The sequence below is a fragment of the Grampus griseus genome, assembly GCF_964374135.1.
Source record: "Grampus griseus genome assembly, chromosome: 11".
In the NCBI taxonomy this organism is placed as follows: domain Eukaryota; kingdom Metazoa; phylum Chordata; class Mammalia; order Artiodactyla; family Delphinidae; genus Grampus; species Grampus griseus.
Genome location: NC_139005.1, coordinates 93593729 through 93615687, shown reverse-complemented (window position 1 = coordinate 93615687; position 21959 = coordinate 93593729). Strand labels below are relative to the sequence as shown.

Here is a 21959-nt window from a genome sequence, read left to right as displayed (position 1 = left end):
CGTCCACCTGTCTGCCGGGCCCGGTCCAGCGCGCAGCGGGCACGACGCGCGCGCGGAGCAGCCGTGCCCGCCGCCCGGGCCCCGCGCCAGGGCGCACACGCTCCGGCCCCCCCACCCGGCCCGGGCGGGAGTTTGCACCTCTCCCTGCCCGGGTACTCGAGCCGCCGCTGCAAAGCCAACTTTGGAAAAAGTTTTTTTGGGGAGACTTTGGCTTTGAGGTGCCCAGCTCTGCGCTTTCCGACTTCGGGGGCCTTTCCAGAAAATGTTGCAAAAAACCTAAGCCGGCGGGCAGAGGAAAACGCCTTTAGCCGGCGAGCGAAGACGAACCATCGACTGCCGTGTTCTTTTTCCTCTTCGAGGTTGGAGTCCCCTGGGCGCCCCCACACGGCTAGACGCCTCGGCTGGTTCGCGACGCAGCCCCCCGTCCGTGGATGCTCGCTCGGGCTCGGGATCCGCCCAGGTAGCGGCCTCGGACCCTGGTCCGACGCCCAGATCCTCCCCAACCCCCCAACGACGGAGCCCGGCCTGGGGGCGGCGGCGCCCGGGGGCCATGCGGGTGAGCCGCGGCGGCGGCTGCAGCGGCCTGAGCGCCTGATCGCCGCAGACCCGAGCAGAGCCCACCTCCCTCCCCAGCCCCCGCCCCCCACCCTGGCCGCGGGGGCGGCGCGCTCGGTCCACGCGTCCGGGGCCCCGCGGGGCCGGGCCCGGAGTCGGCATGAATCGCTGCTGGGCGCTCTTCCTGTCTCTCTGCTGCTACCTGCGTCTGGTCAGCGCCGAGGTGAGTTGCGACGGCGGCTGGGGCTGCTTCGCTTCATTCATTACCCCCGACCCCTACCCCCTGATCGCCCCCTCCTTTCACTGCAGTGAACTTTGGACCCATGCAGCCCCTGGGTCTGGCGCCGGGCGCTAGGTGACCTCCGAGGGCTGGGACGCGAGGTCCGGGAGGTGCCAGGCTCTAAGAGGAGGGGGCAGCAGTGCCTTTCTTTCCCAGGGGCGATCTCAGATCTCCGAGCTTTTAGACGTCAGGGGAAGGTGTGTGTGGTCCTGTCTCCCACCCCTCAGGAACCCGAGAATAAGCCCCCTTCTAGCCCAAGGGAGAGGGCTGGGGTGGTGCCGAGGCAGCAGGCAGCGCGTCCTCCCGAGCCCACTCCGGCTACAGCTTAGGTCCTGTCCCGGACCCGGCTTGCACGGGAGGTGCGAGCTCGCGCACCGGTGGTGGCAGCCACTCCAGTCTTCGGCGGGGATGTCCGTCCCACCCTGGCTCCAGCTCCCGGTCGGGCTGGGTGCCCTCGGGGCCCGTGCAGGTCTTGCCCGGCCTCAGAGTGCGGTGCAGGAGCAGCCTGTGTCTTGGGCGCAGTGGGTGCCGAGACAGGTTTTGGGCACTTGGGATTAGGGGAGGAGTGGGGGTCTTAGGGAATTCAGCCCCCGGGGCGGTGTGTGCCTGAGGTCGCGCCATACCTGCGCCCGCACCCTGCGAGAGAACGCACCTCTCTCCCCCGCTCGCAGGGTGCGGAGCGCGCCGCCTGTAAAAGCCTAGCAGAGCTGGGGTGTAAAAACGTCTGCGGGAGCTATCAGATTGTATTGAGTCCCCCGCACCCCTCCCAGCCTCACGTAGCAGTGAGTTGGCAAGTCTACCCGGAATCCAGGTGGGAAAGGGGGCGGGGCAGCGAGGAGGCGCGAGGTGCCGGGGAGAAGAGGGCAGCGGGGAGCGCGGCGTGTCTGGGTCCCGTCCCGCCTCTGCTCGGCCGCGGCCGGCAGCCCGCACTTCGCCTGCTCCCGGGGAGGGCCGGCCCCTCTCGGCCTCCAACGAGGCTTAGGAAGGAGGAGGCGGCGGCGAAGGGGTTAAGGTGAAGAGCTCCGAGGCCGCGGCCGGGCCTTGGGCCGCCGCCAGCGCAGGTTGTTTTGACCACGGAGGAGCCGTCGCCGTCTCCTTTTGTTCTCGGGGCTCCTCGAGGGCCGCCGGCAGGCCGCCCTGGGGCCCCGCCCTTCCGCGGCCACCCCCTGCGGCCAGCACCCGGGAGGGAGGACGCGGGGCTCAGCCCGGCAGCCTACAGGCTCCTCCCGACGCCCCCTCCTCTCCGCTCCCGCAGCCCCCCGGGCCGCGTCCAGCTGTTGCGAAGGGGGGCGCCGGCCGGCCCCAGCTGCCGCTTTGCCTCGCCGCGGGGTCTGGGGGCTGGGCCCGGTGCCAGGGCGTCCTGGGAACGGCGGCGCCCCCGTCGCTGCTCTCCGCAGCCCACCCCGCCCGGCCCCCCGACTCGCTCACTCACCCCACGCATGCACACTCTTGGCCGGAGGCGATGCTGCGCTCCGGCGGGCGGGCGGGTGCGCAGAGCGACGGGCACGCACTACCGCGGCCGGGTCGCGCGCCCGCCGCCGCCACGCCCGTGCACACGCGGGGCACACGCGCGCGCACCGCATACACACGTACGCACGGCCCCTGAACACGCAGCCTGAGCACACGTGCGCGCACACCTACGCACGCACATAGGCATGCACGGCCCCTATACCCCCATGCACCAAGTGCCCACCCCCGCGCAACAGGTGAGCCCACCGTGGGCCTTGGAACCTAGTTATCTCTGCAGCGACCCCGTTTCCTTCCTGGGTACTATGAGGGAATGGAAGCAGGGACCCTCCCGTCAGGTCCCGGCTCCACAGCACCCACTGGTTTTTGCCTGGTCAGGTCAGCTCGAAGCCCCTCAAGCATTATCCTTCTGTGGTCGCTTTTTAAAACCATGCTCGTGTGGCCGACAATGGGGGGCGCTGTGATGTTCAGAGTTTTTCTCCCTTCAAATAAGCCCTTCTTTGAACCTCCAAGACTGGATGACCCTGAATGGCTGAGGGGGTTTCCCACCCCTGACTGTTCTATCCTCTTTGGGGATCCCAGCCCGTTCTGGAGAGGCTGGGTGACAGCTGGAGAAGGCCTTCCCAGGCCTGCCCTTTCCATTTCCAGCTTCATCCAGCAACTCCTCCTCCTTTTCCAGAGCCCCAGGGGTATGAGTGTTTGGTGGGGAGGCTAGGGCATGGAAGCTGGTGCCTTTCTCCTCACGTGAGTCACAGCATCCTTGAACATGGCCTTCAGGAAGCCACAGTTGTGTAGTGCTTTGCAGTTTACGAAGCAATTTCCTGCAGAGCCTGAGTAAGCCTCAGGAGTCTCTAAGGGAGGAGACCTAAAGGGAAAACCTACTGACATGGGAGCCAGTCCAGGAGGGCTTGCTGGTGGAGGTCGCCTTGGGATTGGCCATGTCCTTGGCATGCTTGTACTGAGCCTCAGGTGGAGGCCTCAGCAGCTGGGAAGGAGGGACGGGGAGCTCTGAGGTGGGGCCTGGCTGAGGGTCGGCAGAGGCCCATAAGGTCCCATCTCCATCAGCTGAGCTGGCTTCCGGGAGGGTGACTCTCCCTGTCATGTGATGTCTCTGCCCTCTGCACCCTTCTGCCGAGAAGGAGTGAAGGGGCCCGCAGACCTTCAGTCACCCGGCTTCTTTCTGGTTTGCTAACGGCCTTAGGTAGTGGGAGACTGACTTGCTGCAGGTTTGGATCAAACAATTTGGAGGCTCTGGCGCAAGACCTAGGAACAGTGTGTGTGTATGTGAGAGAGAGATTGATTCAGCAGGAGTGTAAAGCGATGCTTGCCATCGGCCTCAAAAGTCCCTTTCAGAGTCTTCCCTCACCCCGCCCCCACTGAAATGCCCTTCTAGCACAACTATTTTCATTTTCTGATTTATTTAGTTGTTTATTATATGTTTTTTCTCACCAGAGAATAAACTCCCCTAGAGAGCTTTTGTCCTGGTCACCACTGTCTCCCCTGCTTAGAATGGTGCCTGGCCCATGGTGCATAATCTGTAAATATTTGTGGAAAGGACAGTGAATCCTTGCGGGGGCGGGGAGGGAAGGACCAGACGCGTATCTAGGGCTTGCTAAGTGCTTTGTAAACGCGGCCTCATTCAGTCCTCCCGCAGGGCAGCCAACGGTAGCCATGCTGCCCTCCAGTAGAAGCATCTTCATTTGAGTGCCCCTGCATCGCTCCCTCCCCCCACCCCCTTCTTGAGAGACAAGCACTTCTTTCTTTTCCATGTCTTGGTACTTGGACTGCCAAGATTAGACTGGACAGAGAGAAAGAAACAGAAGGAAAATTAGACTGCAAAGGTTCTGGGTATCTTGAGCTGGGCCTCAGTCTATACCATCTACAAAAAAAAAAAAAAACCGAGAAGGTTGGATCAGCTCAGAGTCCCCCAAGAGCAGCAGAATTACCTGGCCTTTTGAAAATGCAGATTCCTGGGCCCCACTCGGTGCTGGGAGTTGGGACCAGGGGTGGCTGGGGTCAGCGATTGCGATGTGCTGCCAGGGTTGTAATTGCTGCCCTGGCCTCTCTCTTCCTGGTCTAACAGTTTTTCTGCTGGAGGGAGACGCGGGAGCCCAATGAGGGGCTGGGCTAACAGTAATAGCGGAGGGTCCCAGGAGCAATACGGCAGGGAAATACTAGGTGGGAAAGGCTGGTTCTAAATGGCTTCTGCGGTCTGCCCAGAGAAGGCTTCTTCAAAGGGCTTGGCTTTGGCATTGACTCTAAATCAGGCCTGAGACTCCCAGGCAGGCGGGCGCTCTGAGGCCTTCTCCCTCTGCCAGCCACGGACAACGCCCCTGCTTGCTTGGGCCAAGCCCGTGTTGTCTCCCTCAGCTGAACAGCAGGCAGGCTGGGGAGTGTATATCTGTGTGTACAGCTGGGGCCCAGGCGGAGGGTGGGGTCCAAGCCCCTTTAATCCTCCAGCCCGGCTGGGAGCAGGTAATTCACCTGGCCTCAGCTAGCTTGTGCCCTTCCTACCTCGCGCAGCTGACGTTAGGGGTGAGGTGGGGAGGAGGCTGTTTGCCTTGGCTCCCACGGCTGGCTGTGCCCCAGCTGCCTTCTTGCCACGCCCTCGCCCTGCCAGGAACCCCAGGCCTGAGATCTGGGGCAGCTTCATCAGGGTGCCTTTCCTATCTCCGAGGGGGAGCTGCCCACCTTAAGGAGGCTTCTAGAACCTGTGCCCCTGAAACCCGGCCTCCGGGCTGCTCACCCTCCCACACCTCGAGTAACCTCTGACCCCCAGCAGGTGCCCATGTGAGCCTCTCCCAGGGCATTGCATCCTGGAGCTGACCACAGGCTGAATTTGCCCATCTCTCAGCCACCCCCAGCCCCGGAAGGGACCCACCCACCAGCCCACAAGGCCCGAGGCAAGTGCCAGTGTGGGGCTCAGGTGTCATTTCCTGTGGTCCGGCACGGGGGACAATGCAAAGCCACATGCTCTCCACCTACCCACCATCATCCTCAAAAATGTCCTGCCCTGCAGGCCCCGCGCATGCGTGCTGCTCGCTGCTGCCCTCAAGGAACCACACTGAAGGAATGCATGGGGATCACAGCAGGACTCATTAACTACCCATCATTTGCGGGCTGCTCTGCTAGGTGCGGTTCCGCCTCCCAGTAATGCCGCTGAGGTATTATTAGCCCCATTTAAAAGATAAAGAAGCGGAGGTTGTGTTAGTTTCTGCTGTATAACAAAGTGAATCATCTATACATATACATATATCCCCATATCCCCTCCCTCTTGCGTCTCCCTCCCACCCTCCCTATCCCACTCCTCTAGGTGGTCACAAAACACCGAGCCGATCTCCCTGTGCTATTATACTCCAATCAAGATGTTAAAAAAAAAAAGAAAGCAATTCCATTTATAATAACATCAATAAGAATAATATACTTAGGAATAAAATTAACAAAAGGAGTATAAGATTTGTACGTTGAAAAGTACAAAGCATTGTTGAAAGAAATTTTAAAATATCTAAATAAAAAGAATGACGTCCATGTTCATGGGTTAGGAGAGTAAATACTGTCAGGATGGCATTAATCTTCAAGTCGATCTACACATCCCACTCAATTTCTATCAAAATCCCAACTGGCTTCTTTGCAGAAATTGGCAATCCAGAATTCATAGAGTTATGCAGCCGTCGCCCATTATTTAATTTTAATAATACTAATATGCACCCAAAGAGAAATATAAGAATTTTAATAACAGCCCTATTCATAATAGCCTCAAAATGGAGACAACCCAAAAATATATCGAGTAAAACGTATAAATAAATTGGGGAATACGTATTTAATAGAATGTAAATGAATGAACCACTACTAAATACAGCAACCTGGATAAGTCTCACAAATATAATGTTGAACAAAGAAGCCCATGACCAAAGAGAACATAGTTCAGAATCAGACCAACCTAACAGTAATAGAAACTGGGAACAGGAATAGAAACTGGCCACCCTTAAAAGGAGTTGTGACTAAGAGGAGATGCAAGGAGAGCATCTCAGGTGCTGGGATGGGCTGTTTATTTCTCAAGGTATGTGTTTACTTTGTGAAAATTCATTAAGCTGTATACTTATGACCTCTGTACTTTAATGTGTGTATGTTACACTTCAATAAAAAGTTGGACTTAAAAAAACAAGAAGCTGAGGTTTTAGGTTGTTAAAAGCCTGACTCCAAGAACCCAGGTTTCCCTGGCAGCTGAAGCCCTTGCTTTGTCTTCTACGGAGCTTTTCCATCTCTTCACTGTGGATGTTTGGGACCAGAGAATTCTTTATTGTGAGGCTGTCCTGTGCACAGAAGGATGGTTAGCAGCCTCACTCGCCTCCACCTACTAGATGCCAGTAGCATTCCTCTATTTATAACCACCAAAAATGCCTCCAGACATGACCAGTGTCCCCGGGGGGCCCACCGGCCCCTGATTGAGAACTGCTGTTCGTGACCCCTGCAGGGTGGGGAGCTGACAGAAACTGAGGTTAATGTCCAGGCAGCTCCATGGCACTGGGAGGGAGGGGCCCACTCTGCCACTTACGAGTCGTGTAGACCTGTAGCTGTTTACTGAATTTTTCTAAGCCTCAGCTTCCTCATCTGGAAGATGGGAACACAAAAAGTGCCAGGCTCTTGGGGTTGGTAGTTGGTACAGCATTTAACTCAGTGTCTGGCCTGTAGTTAGCACTTCACAGAAGTTAGCTGTGGTTTTAGTGTCAAATCCAGGGGCTCTCAGGGTGTTCTGGGCATCCAGTGGCCAAATTACTGAAAAGTACGTGCAGGAATGGCATCTGCTTAGAAGAAAGTGGACCCTTTAGGAGGCAGTGTGCTCGGGGGTGGTCCTCCTGGTGGAGGAGGGGGGGAATCATACAGGAGACAACTCCAGAGACAAGAGGAGGGTCCTTCATGCATTTTACCAGTATTTATCGAGCATCTACTGTGTGCTTCTCCCACCTCTCCCGTCTGTATCCTGGGCTCTTCCCCGCTCAGCCTGGGAGGTTGTGGGTTTGTTTCCATGAGACGGCATCTCCTTTGCATCACAGGCTGGGTCCGGGGCATCTGCTAGGTAGGCCTGTCTGGGAGTCTGCCTACTCCGCCTGGCTGGCAGCTGCAGCGGCAGCCAGCTCTCCAGGGGCGAGGAGGTCTTGGCACGAGTGCTCTGTGCCATTTGGTCCTGGGCCTTTGGGCCCCTCTCCTGGGGGGTTAATTGAATCATTACTCCGCAAGCAGCCTGGGAGACCTGGCTGGGGACCCCACCCTGGGCTTTCCTCTGCTGCTCCTCCCGAGACCCCCAGGCAGAATTAGAATTGAATCAAATATTTTCAACCCCTTCTATTTGCAACGGAGAGCCAGGATCAGAGAGGGGCGGTGGCCAACCTGAGTTCACGGGGAGGTTAGTAGTGGTAGAGGTGAAACCCTGCTCTTTGGACTACCAGATCTGGGGCAGACAAAACCCTCAGGGGCAGTGGCCTGCCTTGGGCTCCACTGGAGACCAGCCAGCCGCTTTCCGTTCCGTGGGTTGGGTCCTGTGTCCACATTTGGAGACCACCAAAGGCGTGGTCTCTCTGGGTTGGAGGAGGCAGGCCACGTGGAGGTGGGAGAGGAAAGTGAGGGGCAGCTGAGTTGACATCCCTCCCCATCTCACACACGCATCCCCTGGTTTCCCGGCTGCGCCGTCGTGGACCCCCAGCTCCCAGCCAAGCTTACTGCTAGACCCCCACCCTTCTCTCCCTCATACCTCCCGACCACCCTAGGCACCAGGCAGGCTTATAAGCTCCACGTGCGAATGAAGAAACTCAGCTCAGAGCTCTCAGGGAATTTGCTTTAAGAGCGGACATGGCCACACTCCACCCTGGCCTTCTGACTCCAGGGCTGACTCCAGCGGCCAGGCCCGCGTGTGGTGGGACCCCTGGAGGAGGTGTTGACAAGTGCTAGAACCTGGTCAGTCACCAGGCTCCTAACAGACCTTTCGGGGAGCACCCGGGGACTGGCCACGAGGCAGGGCGAGGGCGGCGTGGGGAGCCTCTCAGCACTCCAGTCTTTGGAGTGTTCAGTGCACCAGCTCGAGCAGGGGCGCCTCCCTTCTTAATCCAGGGAAACTGAGGCACAGACTTGTGTAACCCAAGGTCAGGCAGTAGTAAGTCAGGTCTGCTGAAACCCTCCCCAGGGGCTCCTCCCACAAGGCGGAGCCCTCCTGTGTGTTTACGTGTGCACGTGCCTGTGTCTGCATGGGTGTGAGTTCGGACACGCAGCAGATCTTGTGCATTTTCTTTGCCCCGAGGCACAAGAAAGAGGCCCTCGCCTCTTTTTCAAGACCTTTGGCATCAGCCCCTCAGGTCTCCCTGGACCGTGGCGGACGGGGCCGTTACATTCCTATGAGGGCTGCTCTCATGTTATTGTAGGACCTGTGATTTCCCTGGAGGAAGCCCGGTCTCCAAATGGGGCCTGTTAAAGTGCTTATTAAGTTTCAAGTGTTTTTGGCAACAGGCCAGAGGGGCTCTAAAAATAGGGTTTGGTTGGGCATGGGGCACTGGGGAGCTTTCAGGGTTCCCCACCGTATCTGAGGATTCCCTTCCCTCCTCTTTTGAGTGAGAGACTGAATAGATAACGCTAGTACGTGTGGCCTCCTGAGACCATCCAGTTCTTCAAGCATCTGTTAAACACCTTGTGTACCCAGGAGGCTGGGGGTACAGGCTCTGCCCTCAGAAAGACCTGGATCTGAAAGCACGTTCTGCTGATAATCGGCTGTAGGATTCCGACAAAGGATGTCGCCTATTTGAGCCTCTGTTTTTACCTCTGTCAAATGGGGATTATTCGATCTCCCATGACAAATGCTGGCTGCCTTTAGCTGTCAGGCGTGGAGGGGAAGCAGAGAGAAATCAGAATGTTGGAGCCTCCAGAACCTGTAGTGTGATGGGGAGACAGATGCATACGATCAAATCTAACTCAAAGCAAGCTGAGGTTCTGTGTGTGGGGGAGGGAAGCAGAACTGAGCTGCATCTTAGAGGCTGCCGCAGGTTCCGGTCCCGGGCCTTTGTGGTCCTGGCTGTCAGGCCCCCCGACCCCTGCCTGCCCCCGGCCTGGCTGTCCATTTGTCCGTGGCCAAGGGGCCCTATGGGAACTTGCCATAGGAGGGAGTGTGTGTGTTGGGGGGAAGAGGTCCACGGCTGGGAAGCCCTTGCTCCCAGCTCACTTGTCCCCCGTGTGTCTGCCTTGCAGGGGGACCCCATTCCCGAGGAGCTCTACGAGATGCTGAGTGACCACTCCATTCGTTCCTTCGATGACCTCCAGCGTCTGCTGCACGGAGACTCCGGAGGTGAGTGGAGCCCTCGTCCCATGCTCTGGCCCTCCGCTGAGTCCTGGGGAGCCGGGCGGGCATCCCCGCTGCCAAGGGGGGCAGGGCATCTGGCAAGGGCATCCCCGCTCCCTTGGCATCCAGAGACCCAGAGGCCTGTGGCAGCCCAGCAGGGCTTGGCCACACCTGTCCCAGGCAGGCCTGGGTAGGCGGACGGGTTGCTACCTGGGATGTGGGGTGTGGCGGGAGAAGCTCCCACATGTGGCTCTGGCGGGGTGCAGAGGGTGGGGTGCCGAGAGGAGGGGCCCGGGAGAAGGTACCCAGGGCATCTGCCGCGTGTGCATCCGGGTGTGGATCCAGCCGGGGAGGGTGGTACCAGAGCGGCCCTCTCCCTGCCCCTCCGGCCGAGGGCCCAGTCTCCAAGGTCTCCGGGGGACACCTGGCCCACACTAGTGGGCAGCCCTGCCCTTGCCCAGGAGCGCGCTCAGCGCATGGGCACGTGCTTGGCGGCACACACGTGGCGGGGCTGGGTCGGGAATGTATTTATAAACGCTGCCTTCAGAGCAAATTCCATTCTATTCTAACCTCTGGCCTGTTCCCTGGAGCCCTGGTCGGCAGCCCCCCTGCACCCCCAGCTCCCCTTCCCTCTGGGGTTTTGTCTCTTTGTCACTTTGTAATCCTTGCCCAGACTGCTATCTACGGGGGACAGCATTTCCTGCCTTTGTTTCCTCTCCCCGTTGGGCCCCTGGCTCCCTCTCAAAAGCATTCCCGGGCCCTTTCAAACCCGCCTGTGCTGGGGGCTGGCGAGGCAGGCGGGAGGGGGCCCCAGCTGGGCCCACCTATTGTTCACCAGGCCCCCCGCCCCACGTCTCCCACACCTCCCACCCCATGCCCGACTGGCCAGCCCTGGTCAACACAATGGGGCAACTTCCAAATTTAGCCTCTCTGCTGTTTCTTCCCAAGGCCCTTGGCCCTCACCCTCGGGCAGCCCCTGTGTACCCCGGGTGGGAGTCGGGAGCTCCGAGATGAGGTTTTCAATAGCAGGCCTGTTTCAAGGCAACCGTGTGGCTATTTTTTCCTAATCAACTTAACCTTTCCACAAAGCACATCTTTTCCCCATCTCCTCCCCACCAGGGACATTCCAGAGATGGCAGAGAGAAAGGAAGGGAGTGAGAAGGACAGACAGACGTGCTGACGCAGGAGCAGTAGGCTAGACGGAAAGGCACCAGTTATAGCACAGTCTCCTCCAAACAGGACCCACTGGGAGCCTGCACGGATGAGCTGGAGCTTTGTCCTGGGCAGGGCCAGTGGGCCGGTGGGCTGGGGAGACAGCAGGGGCGTGAGGTGCTGCATGGAGGGAGCAGGGCTTGTTCTCAACCCCCGTAGTTTATTTGCTGGCGCTGCAGCCGTCAGGAGATAGAAGGGGCTGCCCACAATTCGGTGAGGAGCTCCACGTCTCTGCAACCCTCACTTCCCGCAGCTGCTCCGGCCGCCATCTCTAGAGAGAGGGATGCGTCCAAGGAGTGCCAATGATGCTGAGATGAGGGCCACCCAGGATAGAGAAGGGAGCTGTGGTTTGTGACTTTAGGAATAAATGGACAACTTAGGGCAGAAGTGGGGCAAAAGGTTAGGGGGAGAGGGACAAACACGGTGAAAGACTGGGGGCTGGAGAGAGACTAGGGCCAAAAAGGGGGCAGGGCAAGCGCTCCCCCAACACCCACCCCCTGCCCCACCAGGCCTGGCTATTCACCCCCTGTCTCTGCCTTTAGCCTCCACCCCCATCCCTCTCCTTCCCTCCCTCTTCCCCGCCCAACTGGGCCATTGTCCGGGGCTCCAGAGGGGCTGTGTCCAGGGCATGCCGGTCCCCCCTGGGGATTCTGGGAATTTCTCCATTCAGCACTTCCTATGGGAACGCTGGGTGGAGGGGCACTGGAAACTGGCCTTCAGAGCTCCGGGTCCTCACCCTGCCCTGGAGGCCAAGGAGGGTTCTCTTACAGTAGCAAAGGGGGTGGGTTATTTTTAACTCCATTGACATGGGCTCTGTCCAAATATGTGGTTGAAGGGCCCGGAGTGGGGCTGACGATCCCTTGGCGATGCAGTCAGGGCCCCACCACCCTCTGGGCCCCATGGCCACCCTGGCGTTTGTCTGGAGGGGCCCCTCCTCAGAGCTAGGACCCTCAGGTTTACAGGGAGCCAGAAGGGGAGACCGTTTTCTGGAGTGGTGTGCCAGCGCAGGGACGGGGAGGGAAGCAGTCCTCCCGCCTGCCCTGGAACCCACAGCCGAGCCCCCAGAGCCGCGGTCGAGCCAGCCAACAGTTTGCAGCGTGTGTCTGACCTCCTCTTACAGATGAAGACGGGGCTGAACTGGACCTGAATTTGACCCGGTCCCATCCTGGAGGCGAGCTGGATAGCTTATCCCGCGGGAGAAGGAGCCTGGGTAAGACCGAGGGTGAGAACGGTGGCCTCTCAAAGGTGGGAGCCAGGGAAGAATTGGGGATGCAGCCAGCCCGAGGCCAGAGGGCCTGCTCCTTCGTGCTGACACTTAGGACCGAGTGGAACTGAAGGAGCACAACCATCCTTAAATACCCTCTACCGAGCAGCTAAGTCATCATCCTCCCCCCACCGACTCACACTGTTTTCTAAATATAGTTCGTTAAAACCTCATTGGTTCATTAGTTCAACCTTGGAGGTAGAGATTATTAACCCCATTTTATAGAGTTGAAAACTGGGGCCCAGAGAGGGTAGAAAAGCAGCTGGGGTCACACAGCTAGCAAGTGGTGGGGCTGGGATCCTAAGCAGCTCTTCTTGCTTGAACCCAGTGCCGCTGGCAGGCTGCACGTCTCCTCTGCAGTGAAGTGCTGTGCCTGTGATGGCAGGCGTGAAGCAGAGGAGGGTGCGGGTCACTGGGTCCCACCGAAGCTTTCTTAGGGAGGCGGGTACCTGCTCCAAGCCCCCCTTCCTCTCTGCCCACCTGCAGTCCCCAAACTTCTGTAGACCGTGGCTGGGGGGCCCGCCACATAGGAGTCAGGTGGCCTGAGTTTCACTCTTTGGGAATATGGGCAGCTAATTCAGCTCTCCGGGCCTCAGTTCCTCTACATGTGAATAATGACAGAGGACAGTCGCCCCATCATTGACTGTAAGCCTGCTGTAGGCCAAGTTTCACTTACTCCTTTGATCGGCAAGTACAGTATAGGAACTGTTATTTTCCCATTTCATAGATGAGGAGACTGAGGCTTGAAAGAAGCAAAAACGTAAGAATAGATTACAGTGTAAACAGCAATGTGAGAGTGGCTACAAGATAATACACAAGTAAGGGCCACATGCCAGGCAAACTCATAAACGTGTGAAATCGTCGAATAAAATGGTTGAGGGCTGGCGGGAGGAAACTGACATGTACCCCACGCCAGCGCTCTCGGAACGATCTCACTTGATCCTTACAGTGGTTTTGGGGTGTAGATCTCATCATCCCCATTTTTATTTATTTCTTTGGCTGCATTGGGTCTTCGTTGCGGTGCGCAGGCTTCTCATTGCTGTGGCTTCTCCTGAGGCAGAGCACGGCCTCTAGGCGCTCGGGCTTCAGTAGTTGTGGCTCACGGGCTCAGTAGTTGTGGCTCCCGGGCTGTAGAGTGCAAACTCAGTAGTTGTGGCTCATGGGCTCTAGAGCGCAGGCTCAGTAGTTGTGGCGCACGGGCTTAGTTGCTCCGCGGCATGTGGGATCTTCCCGGACCAGGGCTCGAACCCGTGTCCCCTGCATTGGCAGGCGGATTCTTAACCACTGCGCCACCAGGGAAGTCCCTGATCTTTCCCATTTTGCACATGGGGAAACTGAGGCCTCAAGCCTGTCAGCAGCCTGCCCAAGTCCTGTGGCTGGTAACCCTCCACACTGGGGTTGAAGGAGATGGGACAGGCCAGCGTTTCTGAGGACGAGCAGTCCCAGAGGGGCTCCGCACTGAGCTTTCCTGTTGATGGGGCTTCTGGACAGGCCCACCACCCTGATGGAGGTCCCCGTTCCCTCCAGGTTCCCCGACAGTCGCTGAGCCAGCCGTGATCGCCGAGTGCAAGACACGCACCGAGGTGTTCGAGATCTCGCGGCGCCTCATAGACCGCACCAACGCCAACTTCCTGGTGTGGCCGCCCTGCGTGGAGGTGCAGCGCTGCTCCGGCTGCTGCAACAACCGCAATGTGCAGTGCCGCCCCACGCAGGTGCAGCTGCGGCCCGTTCAGGTACCCAGGCCTCGGCCAGCCCGAGGGTAGGGGGCGCGGGACTCGCTGACCAGGCTTCGGGGGGCGTCCAAAGGCCTTCCTGGCGGGCTCCGGGGCTCCGTCCAGAGAGGGCCGATATCGAGAAGCTCCCTCCCGACAGGTGTGCAAAGGCTGCCCATGGGTCCGCTGAGGCCATCCAGGCTGCGGTGACCATGAGCCACAGACAGGCCCCCGGGGTGGGGCCATATGGAAAGGATGCTGCCTCCTCCTTTACAGGGATCAAATCCCCAGACATCCCTGGAACAGACAGGTCCACAAACATATCGGACGCTCAGAACGTTCTGAGCAGCTGTTCAACTTCCCTCAGAGATCTCCCCTATTCAGGGCTCTCAGTTTTCTTCAATCCAAACAGAGAGAGGCTCGGCTAGGTGCCCCAGCACCTTTAACACCTGCGCATCTCCCTTTGACAGGTCGTGTCTTTAGCAAGGAGGGCAGAGAGACCCCCCACCCCGGCCAGGCAACAGACCCTGCAAGAGCTGGGCCAGCCCCTAGCAGAGAGTCAGAATGCTGAATCCTGTCCCCTTTCTGGAAAGATTGGGTGTACACTCTGACTCAAGGGAAATTTTAGAGTAGAGGATGTCCTGGGGAGCTCCTGGTCTCACACGGGGCAGGGCAGGGCCAGAGAAGTCTCAGCTGTCTTCTGATTTACGTGGAAAGGTTTCTGCACCCCTGGGGGCAGCCTGGCCCCCACACCAGCTCAGGCTGGGCCGAGCTGCTGCTGGGCGGTGGGCACGCCTCTCCAGGGCTCAGGACCGGCTTGGTGCTTCCCACCTACTCTTGCCAAGTGCCCTGCCTACCTCATCACACTGCCCTCCCCTATGGTCAGCCGTGGCCTTGCCTCGTGCCCGCCTTCCATCCCAGGCCTGGGCCTTGGGCCCAAGATTACCAATGTCACTTTCTACCCCGGTGCCCACTGTCATGGTATCTCCTGTCCCCAACACTGCCAGCTCTGTGGACGGACACCTGACAGCTGACCTCCCCTTCCCGCCTCCCTCCTGGATAAAGCCTCCCCCCACTTCCTTCCAGACAACCATCTCCCCGCCTCTGCTGCAGCCCCTGACCTTGGCTGGCGCTCAGGGAATGAGGACACCACAGGCCCCATGCTTAACCGGGAAATGCCTTTCTCCCTCTCTGGGGGATCTGAGGGGGGCTGCCGGAGACCAGGTCAGGGGGGCTTGTTTTGATGGAAAAGCTACGAGAAGAGCAGAGGGCAAGGTCCTGCCATTGTTTGGGCCAAAGCGTTTACCCTGCTGCAATCCAGGCTTTCGAGGAAAGATCACTGCAGGGGATGCTGGGTGGCAGAGCGGGCAGGCAGCTCTCTCGGCCCCCGCCTGTGTGGTCTTATGGAGGCACTTTGGTGGTTCTGTCTTCCAGGTAAGAAAGATTGAGATTGTACGGAAGAAGCCAACCTTTAAGAAGGCCACGGTGACCTTGGAGGACCACCTGGCGTGCAAGTGTGAGACGGTGGTGGCACGAACCGTGACCCGAAGTCCCGGGAGTTCCCAGGAGCAGCGAGGTAACCGCCCATCCAGGGTCTGCCTCTAGTTGCTCAGCCCCCTTCTTCTATGGCAGGTGCCGGGGGCACGCTGGGGGAACTGGATCTGGCCTGCCCCTGGTTAAGTTCACCTGAAGCCTTCCACGTCACTGACAACAATCCCGGTTCCTCCCCTGCCTGGGAGGCCTTATGTGAGGATGCAGCCCCCTGTTGGCCCTCTGGCCTTGTCGCCAACCAGTCCCCCACTTATGCCACCCCAGCCAGGTTGGCCTGTTTGAGCGGCCAAATAAGTTTCTGCCTCAGGGCCTTTCTTTGTACACGTCACTCTGGCTGAAATTCACTCCTCCTGGCTCTTCACAAGCCTAGGTCCTGCTCTTCACTTGGGTCTCAGGTCAGAAGTCACCTCCTCCGAGAGGTCTGCCGGCTGCCCCATCCAGAGCAGCCCCCATCCCAGTCTTGCTACTGTAGCCCCCTACTTTGTTTTGTGAGTGCATGAAATGGTGGGAGGAACCATGGCCTGAATGAGAGAACGCCCTAAGGCATATATCGTAACCAGATATTTGACGACTTGTCCTGGGGAGGAGAAATCAGACTAATTCCTTGTAGCCTTGATGAGGGAATTAGGACCAGTGGGGGGGAAAAAATCACCAGAGAGAGATTTTAACTACATATATGCAAAAGCTGGTGATCAGTCAGGAGTCCAAGATGGAATTGTCTGCCTTGTGAGGTGGTGAGTTCTGTGTTCCGGGAGGTATGCAAGTAAAGGCTGGGCAACAATGTAGCAGGGATGTGACAGATAGGGTTCAAACGCACGGATAAGTTAGAACTGGAATTCTGTTCCTGTCCTTAAATTTCACGAATTCACAATTTCAGGGGCAAGTTTGACTTCAAGAGTTGAAAGGGACTAAAAAAATGGCCCAATTGCCTCCTCTACATTTTATGGAGGAGGTGCCTGAGGCCCAGATAAGCTGGGGTCTTGCCCAAGGTCACACAGCCAGTTCCAGGTAGGGGCATAGCTAGAATTCAGGTATCCTGAAGTTCTGTTCTTGGCTCTTCCCTCACCCTGACAGCTGTCACTGGCTCTTAACTTGCCTCATCTTTTTTTTTTTTTTTTTTTAAGGATTTAAAAATTTTAGAGCTAGAGATGATCTTACAAGTCAGTCCTCCAGTGTTACTAATGGGGCTGCTGGAGCACAGAGAGGTTAAGGGACTTCATGAAGGTAGCACAGTGGCAAAGTTGAGCCTGGAACCCGGGTCTTGGAACATCTAGTTTTGGGTTCTTTTTTTTTTTCGGGACGCGGGCCTCTCACTGTTGTGGCCTCTCCCGTTGTGGAGCACGGGCTCCGGATGCGCAGGCTCAACGCCATGGCTCACAGGCCCAGCCGCTCCGCGGCATGTGGGATCTTCCCCGGCCGGGACACGAACTCGTGTCCCCTGCATCAGCAGGCGGACTCTCAACCACTGCGCCACCAGGGAAGCCCTAGTTTTGGGTTCTTTTGACTGTATCTTGCTGCCTTTTCTCCCTCGAGGAGAAAAGTAAGGATCAAGTGAGACTCATTAAGTTAATAGGATTAGATGAGCATAAAAAAAATCATGCAAGTGACTGTTTGGATTTTCAATAACTTTCTTTGGTTAGGGGACAGGACAATCTCACTGTCATTTCTTACTAACAAGCCTCCTGAAGACAGGGCCATCTCAGCCTCTTCCTCCTGTTCTAAGTGCTGAGCTGAGTCATGGATGACCTAGGAAGGCTGAGAATTTGACAGCTTCAAACTGACATGTTGTAAATTATTTGTAGAGTTAATATGGAGAATGACTGCCGTTCAGGAAAAATTATATTCTTCTTTATGTTTAGAATGGGGTTCTTTTCACTGCCTTTGTTTCATGTGATTTTCTGAACCAGTTTCTTAGGAGGCATGTTCAACCACTTGACATGTAGGTCTTGTCATTTTAGTTTCAGCATTTTGGCCCTGGGTGACAGTTCCTGTGGCAGCTGGGGGTGTGGCACGTGTGATAGTCAGTGTCAGACCTCCTGGGCTCAAATCTCGCCCTGTCACTTATGAGCTGAGTGATGACCTTGAGCTTTTGCTCAGGCTTTTCCCAGCCCAGCATCCTGCTGGTGGCCCTGTCTCTGGCCCTTCAATGGCCCTCTTGGGCAGCCTCCCTCAAGTGAGGACCTGAGACCCCACTGAGTTCCTAAATTTCCTACTTGCAGCAGTGGGGTAACTGCCTCATGGGGGCCTGTGTCTGTGAAGTGGGAAGTCAGGTGTTGGCCCCAAAGTAGCTGGGTGGGCTGGGGAGAACTCTGGAGGCTCCCAGGAAGAGCCAGGCCTTGAGCCTGGCAGAGAAAACTTTCATTGCTAGGGTGTCTACCTAGGAGCCCAGGAGGAAGAGACACATAAGTGCTCATCTTAACCGAGACTGGCAGGCACTGTGATTTACAGCCCCGTGGTTGAAAGCATGGATTCCAGAGGCAGATCCCTGCATTCAAATCCCAGACTTTCTGCCTCAGTTTCCTCATCTGTTAACTGTACAAACCTAGGCCTGCTGTGAGGATAGATAAGCTTAGAACTTTGACAGGTGCATGCTAGCTAAGGGTTTCTGGCGATTTCCATGTATTATCTCCTAAACCTAGGGGACCAGGGCTGCTGTTCTCAGTTTTAAAGATGTGGGAATTGAGGCACAGAGAGTGTATGTGACTTTCCCCAAAGCATACAGCTAACACTTGGGAGAGCCCAGTTTGGACCCAGGTGGTCTGGCCCACCCAACTGTACTGCCTCTCGGAGTGGCTAGGGCCAGGCAGGTGACAGTTACCACGGAGGGAAAGGCCCAGGTCAGTGGGGGAGGGGTGTGGTTATGCCCGAAGCCTAGTGGCTCCCGCATCCCATGACCTCCCATGACCGGAAGAGGCTGAGGTTGGTGGGAGGAAACCTCAGTAGGGGGTCAAAGGAAGGAAAAAAGAAACAAGTGAATAAGAGCAGCTGCTGTTTACTGATCACTTCTCTAAACTTAGTGGCTTAAGACAATAGTCATTTTCTACGCTCTCTCCGTCTGTGGGTTGGCTGTGCTCAGCTGGGTGGTCCTGGTGGCATCTCTTGCAGTTGCAGTCAGTTATCTGGAGGCTGCACTAGGAGAGCTGGGCCTCTATCCCTCTCCCTGTAGTCCAGGGCCTCTCCTCCCCATGTGGCTCCCACATGTGGCAACCCCAGCAGGCGAACCAGACTTCTTATGTGACAGCACAGGGTTCCCCAAAGTGCAAAGGTGGGAGCTGCCAGGCCTTCTTAAGGCTCATGCCTGGAACTGACCAGCACCCGTCTGCCTCATTAAATTGGTTAACAGATCCAAGTCCAGTCCAGGCACGAGGGGCGTGGAAATCAGGGGCACATCAGTGGGGTAACGACAAAGAGCTTGAGGCCAGAGTTCATCTGCTCCCCTCTGTGTTTGCCAGCATATTGTCAGTTATTCCTTCCACTAGTCCTATGAGGTGGGCAGTTTGTTATCCGCATTTCACAGATGGGGAAGCAGAGGCACAGAATGGTTCAGTAATTGTCCCTAAGGTACAGCTGGTGAGCGGTGGAGTTGGGACTTGAACCCAGGAGGTCTGGCTGGCTTCCAATCTAGACTCCCCTCCCACCCCTTCTCTCAGCCCAGAGGATATGGGGAGGTCTGTGGCAGGCCTTAGTCAAGGGGATAGACACCCCCAAATCCCCGCCATTGTTCATCCACCTGCTAACCAGACCTTTGTTTCTCTCAAGCAGCCAGGACGCCCCAAACTCGGGTGACCATTCGGACGGTGCGAGTCCGCCGGCCCCCCAAGGGGAAGCACCGGAAGTTCAAGCACATGCATGGCAAGAAGGCGCTGAAGGAGACCCTCGGAGCCTAGGGGCATCTGCAGGAGAGTGCGGGCAGGTGAGGGCCCGGCGGGGAAACTGAGGCCCAGCACCCTGTGTTCCTTCTCCCTGGCCTGTGGCTTTGGCTGAGGAAGGGGTGGGGGGCAGAGGCGTTTTCCCGTACAAAATCCAGGCTCTAAGCCTTGATCTCCTCTTCCAGTTATCAGTGGAGTTTTTCCACGGCACAGGTTGGGTGAGGGGCTTTAGGGACCCCTGCCCAGCTGTGTCTCAGGAGGCCCTAAGAGGATGGGAGGTCTAAACCTCAAATCTTCCAGCCCTGAGCCCTGCTGGAAATCAGGGGCAGCTGGTCGACCCCAGCTCCCTGCCCCCGGTTGCCTGTAAGAGTGGGATGGAGCCCTAGGCTGTTTCTGATCCCCGTGTTCCTCTGCTTGGCCTACAGGGTTATTTAATATGGTATTTGCTGTATTGCCCCCATGGGGTCCTTGGAGTGATAATATTGTTCCCCTCGTCCGTCTGTCTCGATGCCTGATTCGGACGGCCAATGGTGCTTCCCCCACCCCTCCACGTGTCCGTCCACACTTCCACCAGTGGGTCTCCCCTCAGTGGCCTCCAGCATCTTGCCCAGAAGCTCAAGAAGGAGATGAAGGACCTGGACTCCATCGCTGTCTTCCTCTCCTGACCTGGAGAAAATGGGATGAAAGTGCAAGAGAGACTGATGGGGTCGCTGTTGGGGGAAAGGAGCTTCCTTCTCCAGCGCTGTGGACTGGCCTGAAACCCTGCACGTGGGCCTGAGGACCTCTCAGCATGGCCTGCCTGGTCCCTGGACCCGCAGCCAGCTCTGACGGGAGCACCCCCAGGCAGGCCAGGGTACTCGTACTCCTGTGGCTGAGACCATGTTGGGGAGCATAGACTGGAGAAAACCCCCTCCTGCAATGCCCAGGCCCGGTCATCTCCCCTTGGTTACCTCTGCTCACAGTGGCTTCTTTTCATTTTATACGTTTGAATTCTTTGAAGATGCGGACTCTTCCAGGCAGGGGTGGCCAGAGCACCAGGCAGCCGAGTGCCCTCTCAGACGGGTTAGAGATGAAGTTTGCTCCGGAGGTGGATGGAGATGGTGACCTGGGCATGCAGTGCCTCCTTCCACTCCCCCTGTTCACTTTTTCCTCTGTTTCATCTCTCTACCTCCACCCTGTGTCTCCTCCTGTCCTGACCCTTCAGTCTGCTCCACCAAGGGGCTCTTGGACCCCTTATTGAGGCCGCAGATAACCCCAGTCACTGCTCTGTAGGACAGAAGACCAGGGCCCAGGGCAGCAGGGGGCCTGCCTGTCATATCCCAGCCCAGCCAAGACTGCCATGTAAGGTTGTACAGGGTGTGCACTGCACAAGGGCACTGCATGCAGGGAGCACAGGTCACACACAACCGTAGACATGGCCAATTTGTATATTTATTATGACAATTTTTTGGCAGATGGAGGTAAAGTGTCTTGAGGAAAGGGATCCTTTTCCTAATTGACACAAAGGCTCTGTGTGGACTGGCTGTGCCTCTGACCCAGCCCACAACTTGGAGCGGTCAGACAGGACTGAGCCCTTGGTGGGGGACAGGGGAGCAACACTTGTCCCTGTGGCCTCCATTTCCCCAAGTCCTCAGCTCAAGCAGTCTCCCCTTTAGGCGGGTGTGAAAAACCCAAGAGAAAGTCTCCAAGGGTAGGGGGTAGCCCTTGCTCCGCCCCTGCACACGCCCCTCTTCTTAGATCTTTTTGAGTTCCATCTCTGGTGGCTCCTCCCAGGAAACCAGCTATTGGGCTGGGAGTGGGGGAGAAAAGGGAAAAGATCCCCAGGGCCCCCTAGGGGTGGGGTCTGAGCTCCCACCTCCCTTTCCATCTTCTACTGCACTTTCCCCCCTCCCCCCATCTCCCAAATCTGCTTCCTTCAGTTTGTAAAGTCGGTGATTATATTTTTGGGGGCTTTCCTTTTATTTTTTAAATGTAAAATTTATTTATATTCCGTATTTAAAGTTGTAAAAAAAAAATAACCACAAAACAAAACCAAATGAATCCGCTGGAGCTCTGTCTGTTGGCACTGCATGTGACAATTACCCTTTGCGCATTGGCAGGATTTGCCGACAGCTTACAACGGGTTCCTCTCGCGCTGGGAGACTCAGGCGCAAACTCATGCGCGCCTGCGCGCGCGCACACACGTTCACACATGCATGCGCACACGGCGGCCCGCTGCTCTGAGAGAGGCTCTGTCTGGGAGCCGGTGAGAGCCAGACAGGGCACTCTGTATGGCTTGGTCCCGCTTGCAGCTCCTGATACCTGGACCCCACGTCCCTGTGCTTGTCACTGGCAGTGACAAGAGATGAGTTTCTCCAGCCTGAGGGTCTCCACAAGGGAAATGGATCCTCAGCATCATGGGGTGGGACTGGCTGTGGGGAGGGGTTACCTAGCGTGGGGAAGGCTGGAGGAGGTCCTGGAGGGGCCGTGGGGTTTAGAAGGAACACAGCTGAAAGTTGGGGCTGGGGTCTGATCTTGGCTCAGCCCTTAGCCAGCTGTGTGGCCTTGGGCAAGTCATAGCCCCTCTCTGGTCAGAATACCATCTGAAACAGAAGAAGATGGCCAGGAGACCTGTGGCCTCCAAGGTTCAGCTGTGTGGTTCTGTGCTTCCCCTCATCCACGAAGACTTGGGTCTGATTCCATGAAAAAGATGCCAGATGTATTCTGGGTCTTACCTGCTGGCAAACTA

At 57.3% G+C, this 21959-nt stretch overlaps 1 protein-coding gene across 1 annotated transcript; it reads left to right on the top strand.

Moving 5' to 3' along the window:
- Window positions 1-660: 660 nt before the first annotated feature.
- PDGFB (platelet derived growth factor subunit B) lies at window positions 661-21380 on the top strand. Its single transcript, XM_082665936.1, has 7 exons — window positions 661-778; window positions 9533-9629; window positions 11956-12045; window positions 13627-13832; window positions 15246-15387; window positions 19125-19275; window positions 19657-21380. Exons 1-6 carry the CDS (start codon window positions 716-718, stop codon window positions 19247-19249), a joined length of 723 nt encoding a protein of 240 aa, XP_082522062.1. The 5' UTR covers window positions 661-715; the 3' UTR covers window positions 19250-19275; window positions 19657-21380.
- The last annotated feature ends 579 nt before the right edge of the window (window positions 21381-21959 follow it).

What these genes read in the sequence shown, in the direction of transcription:
- PDGFB (XM_082665936.1), top strand. Translation starts at nt 716, where the DNA reads ATGAATCGCTGCTGGGCGCTCTTCCTGTCTCTCTGCTGCTACCTGCGT. An exon ending in TGCGTCTGGTCAGCGCCGAG is followed by an intron (nt 779 to 9,532) that starts GTGAGTTGCGAC and finishes TCTGCCTTGCAG; the next exon opens with GGGGACCCCATTCCCGAGGA. An exon ending in GAGTTCCCAGGAGCAGCGAG is followed by an intron (nt 15,388 to 19,124) that starts GTAACCGCCCAT and finishes TCTCTCAAGCAG; the next exon opens with CCAGGACGCCCCAAACTCGG.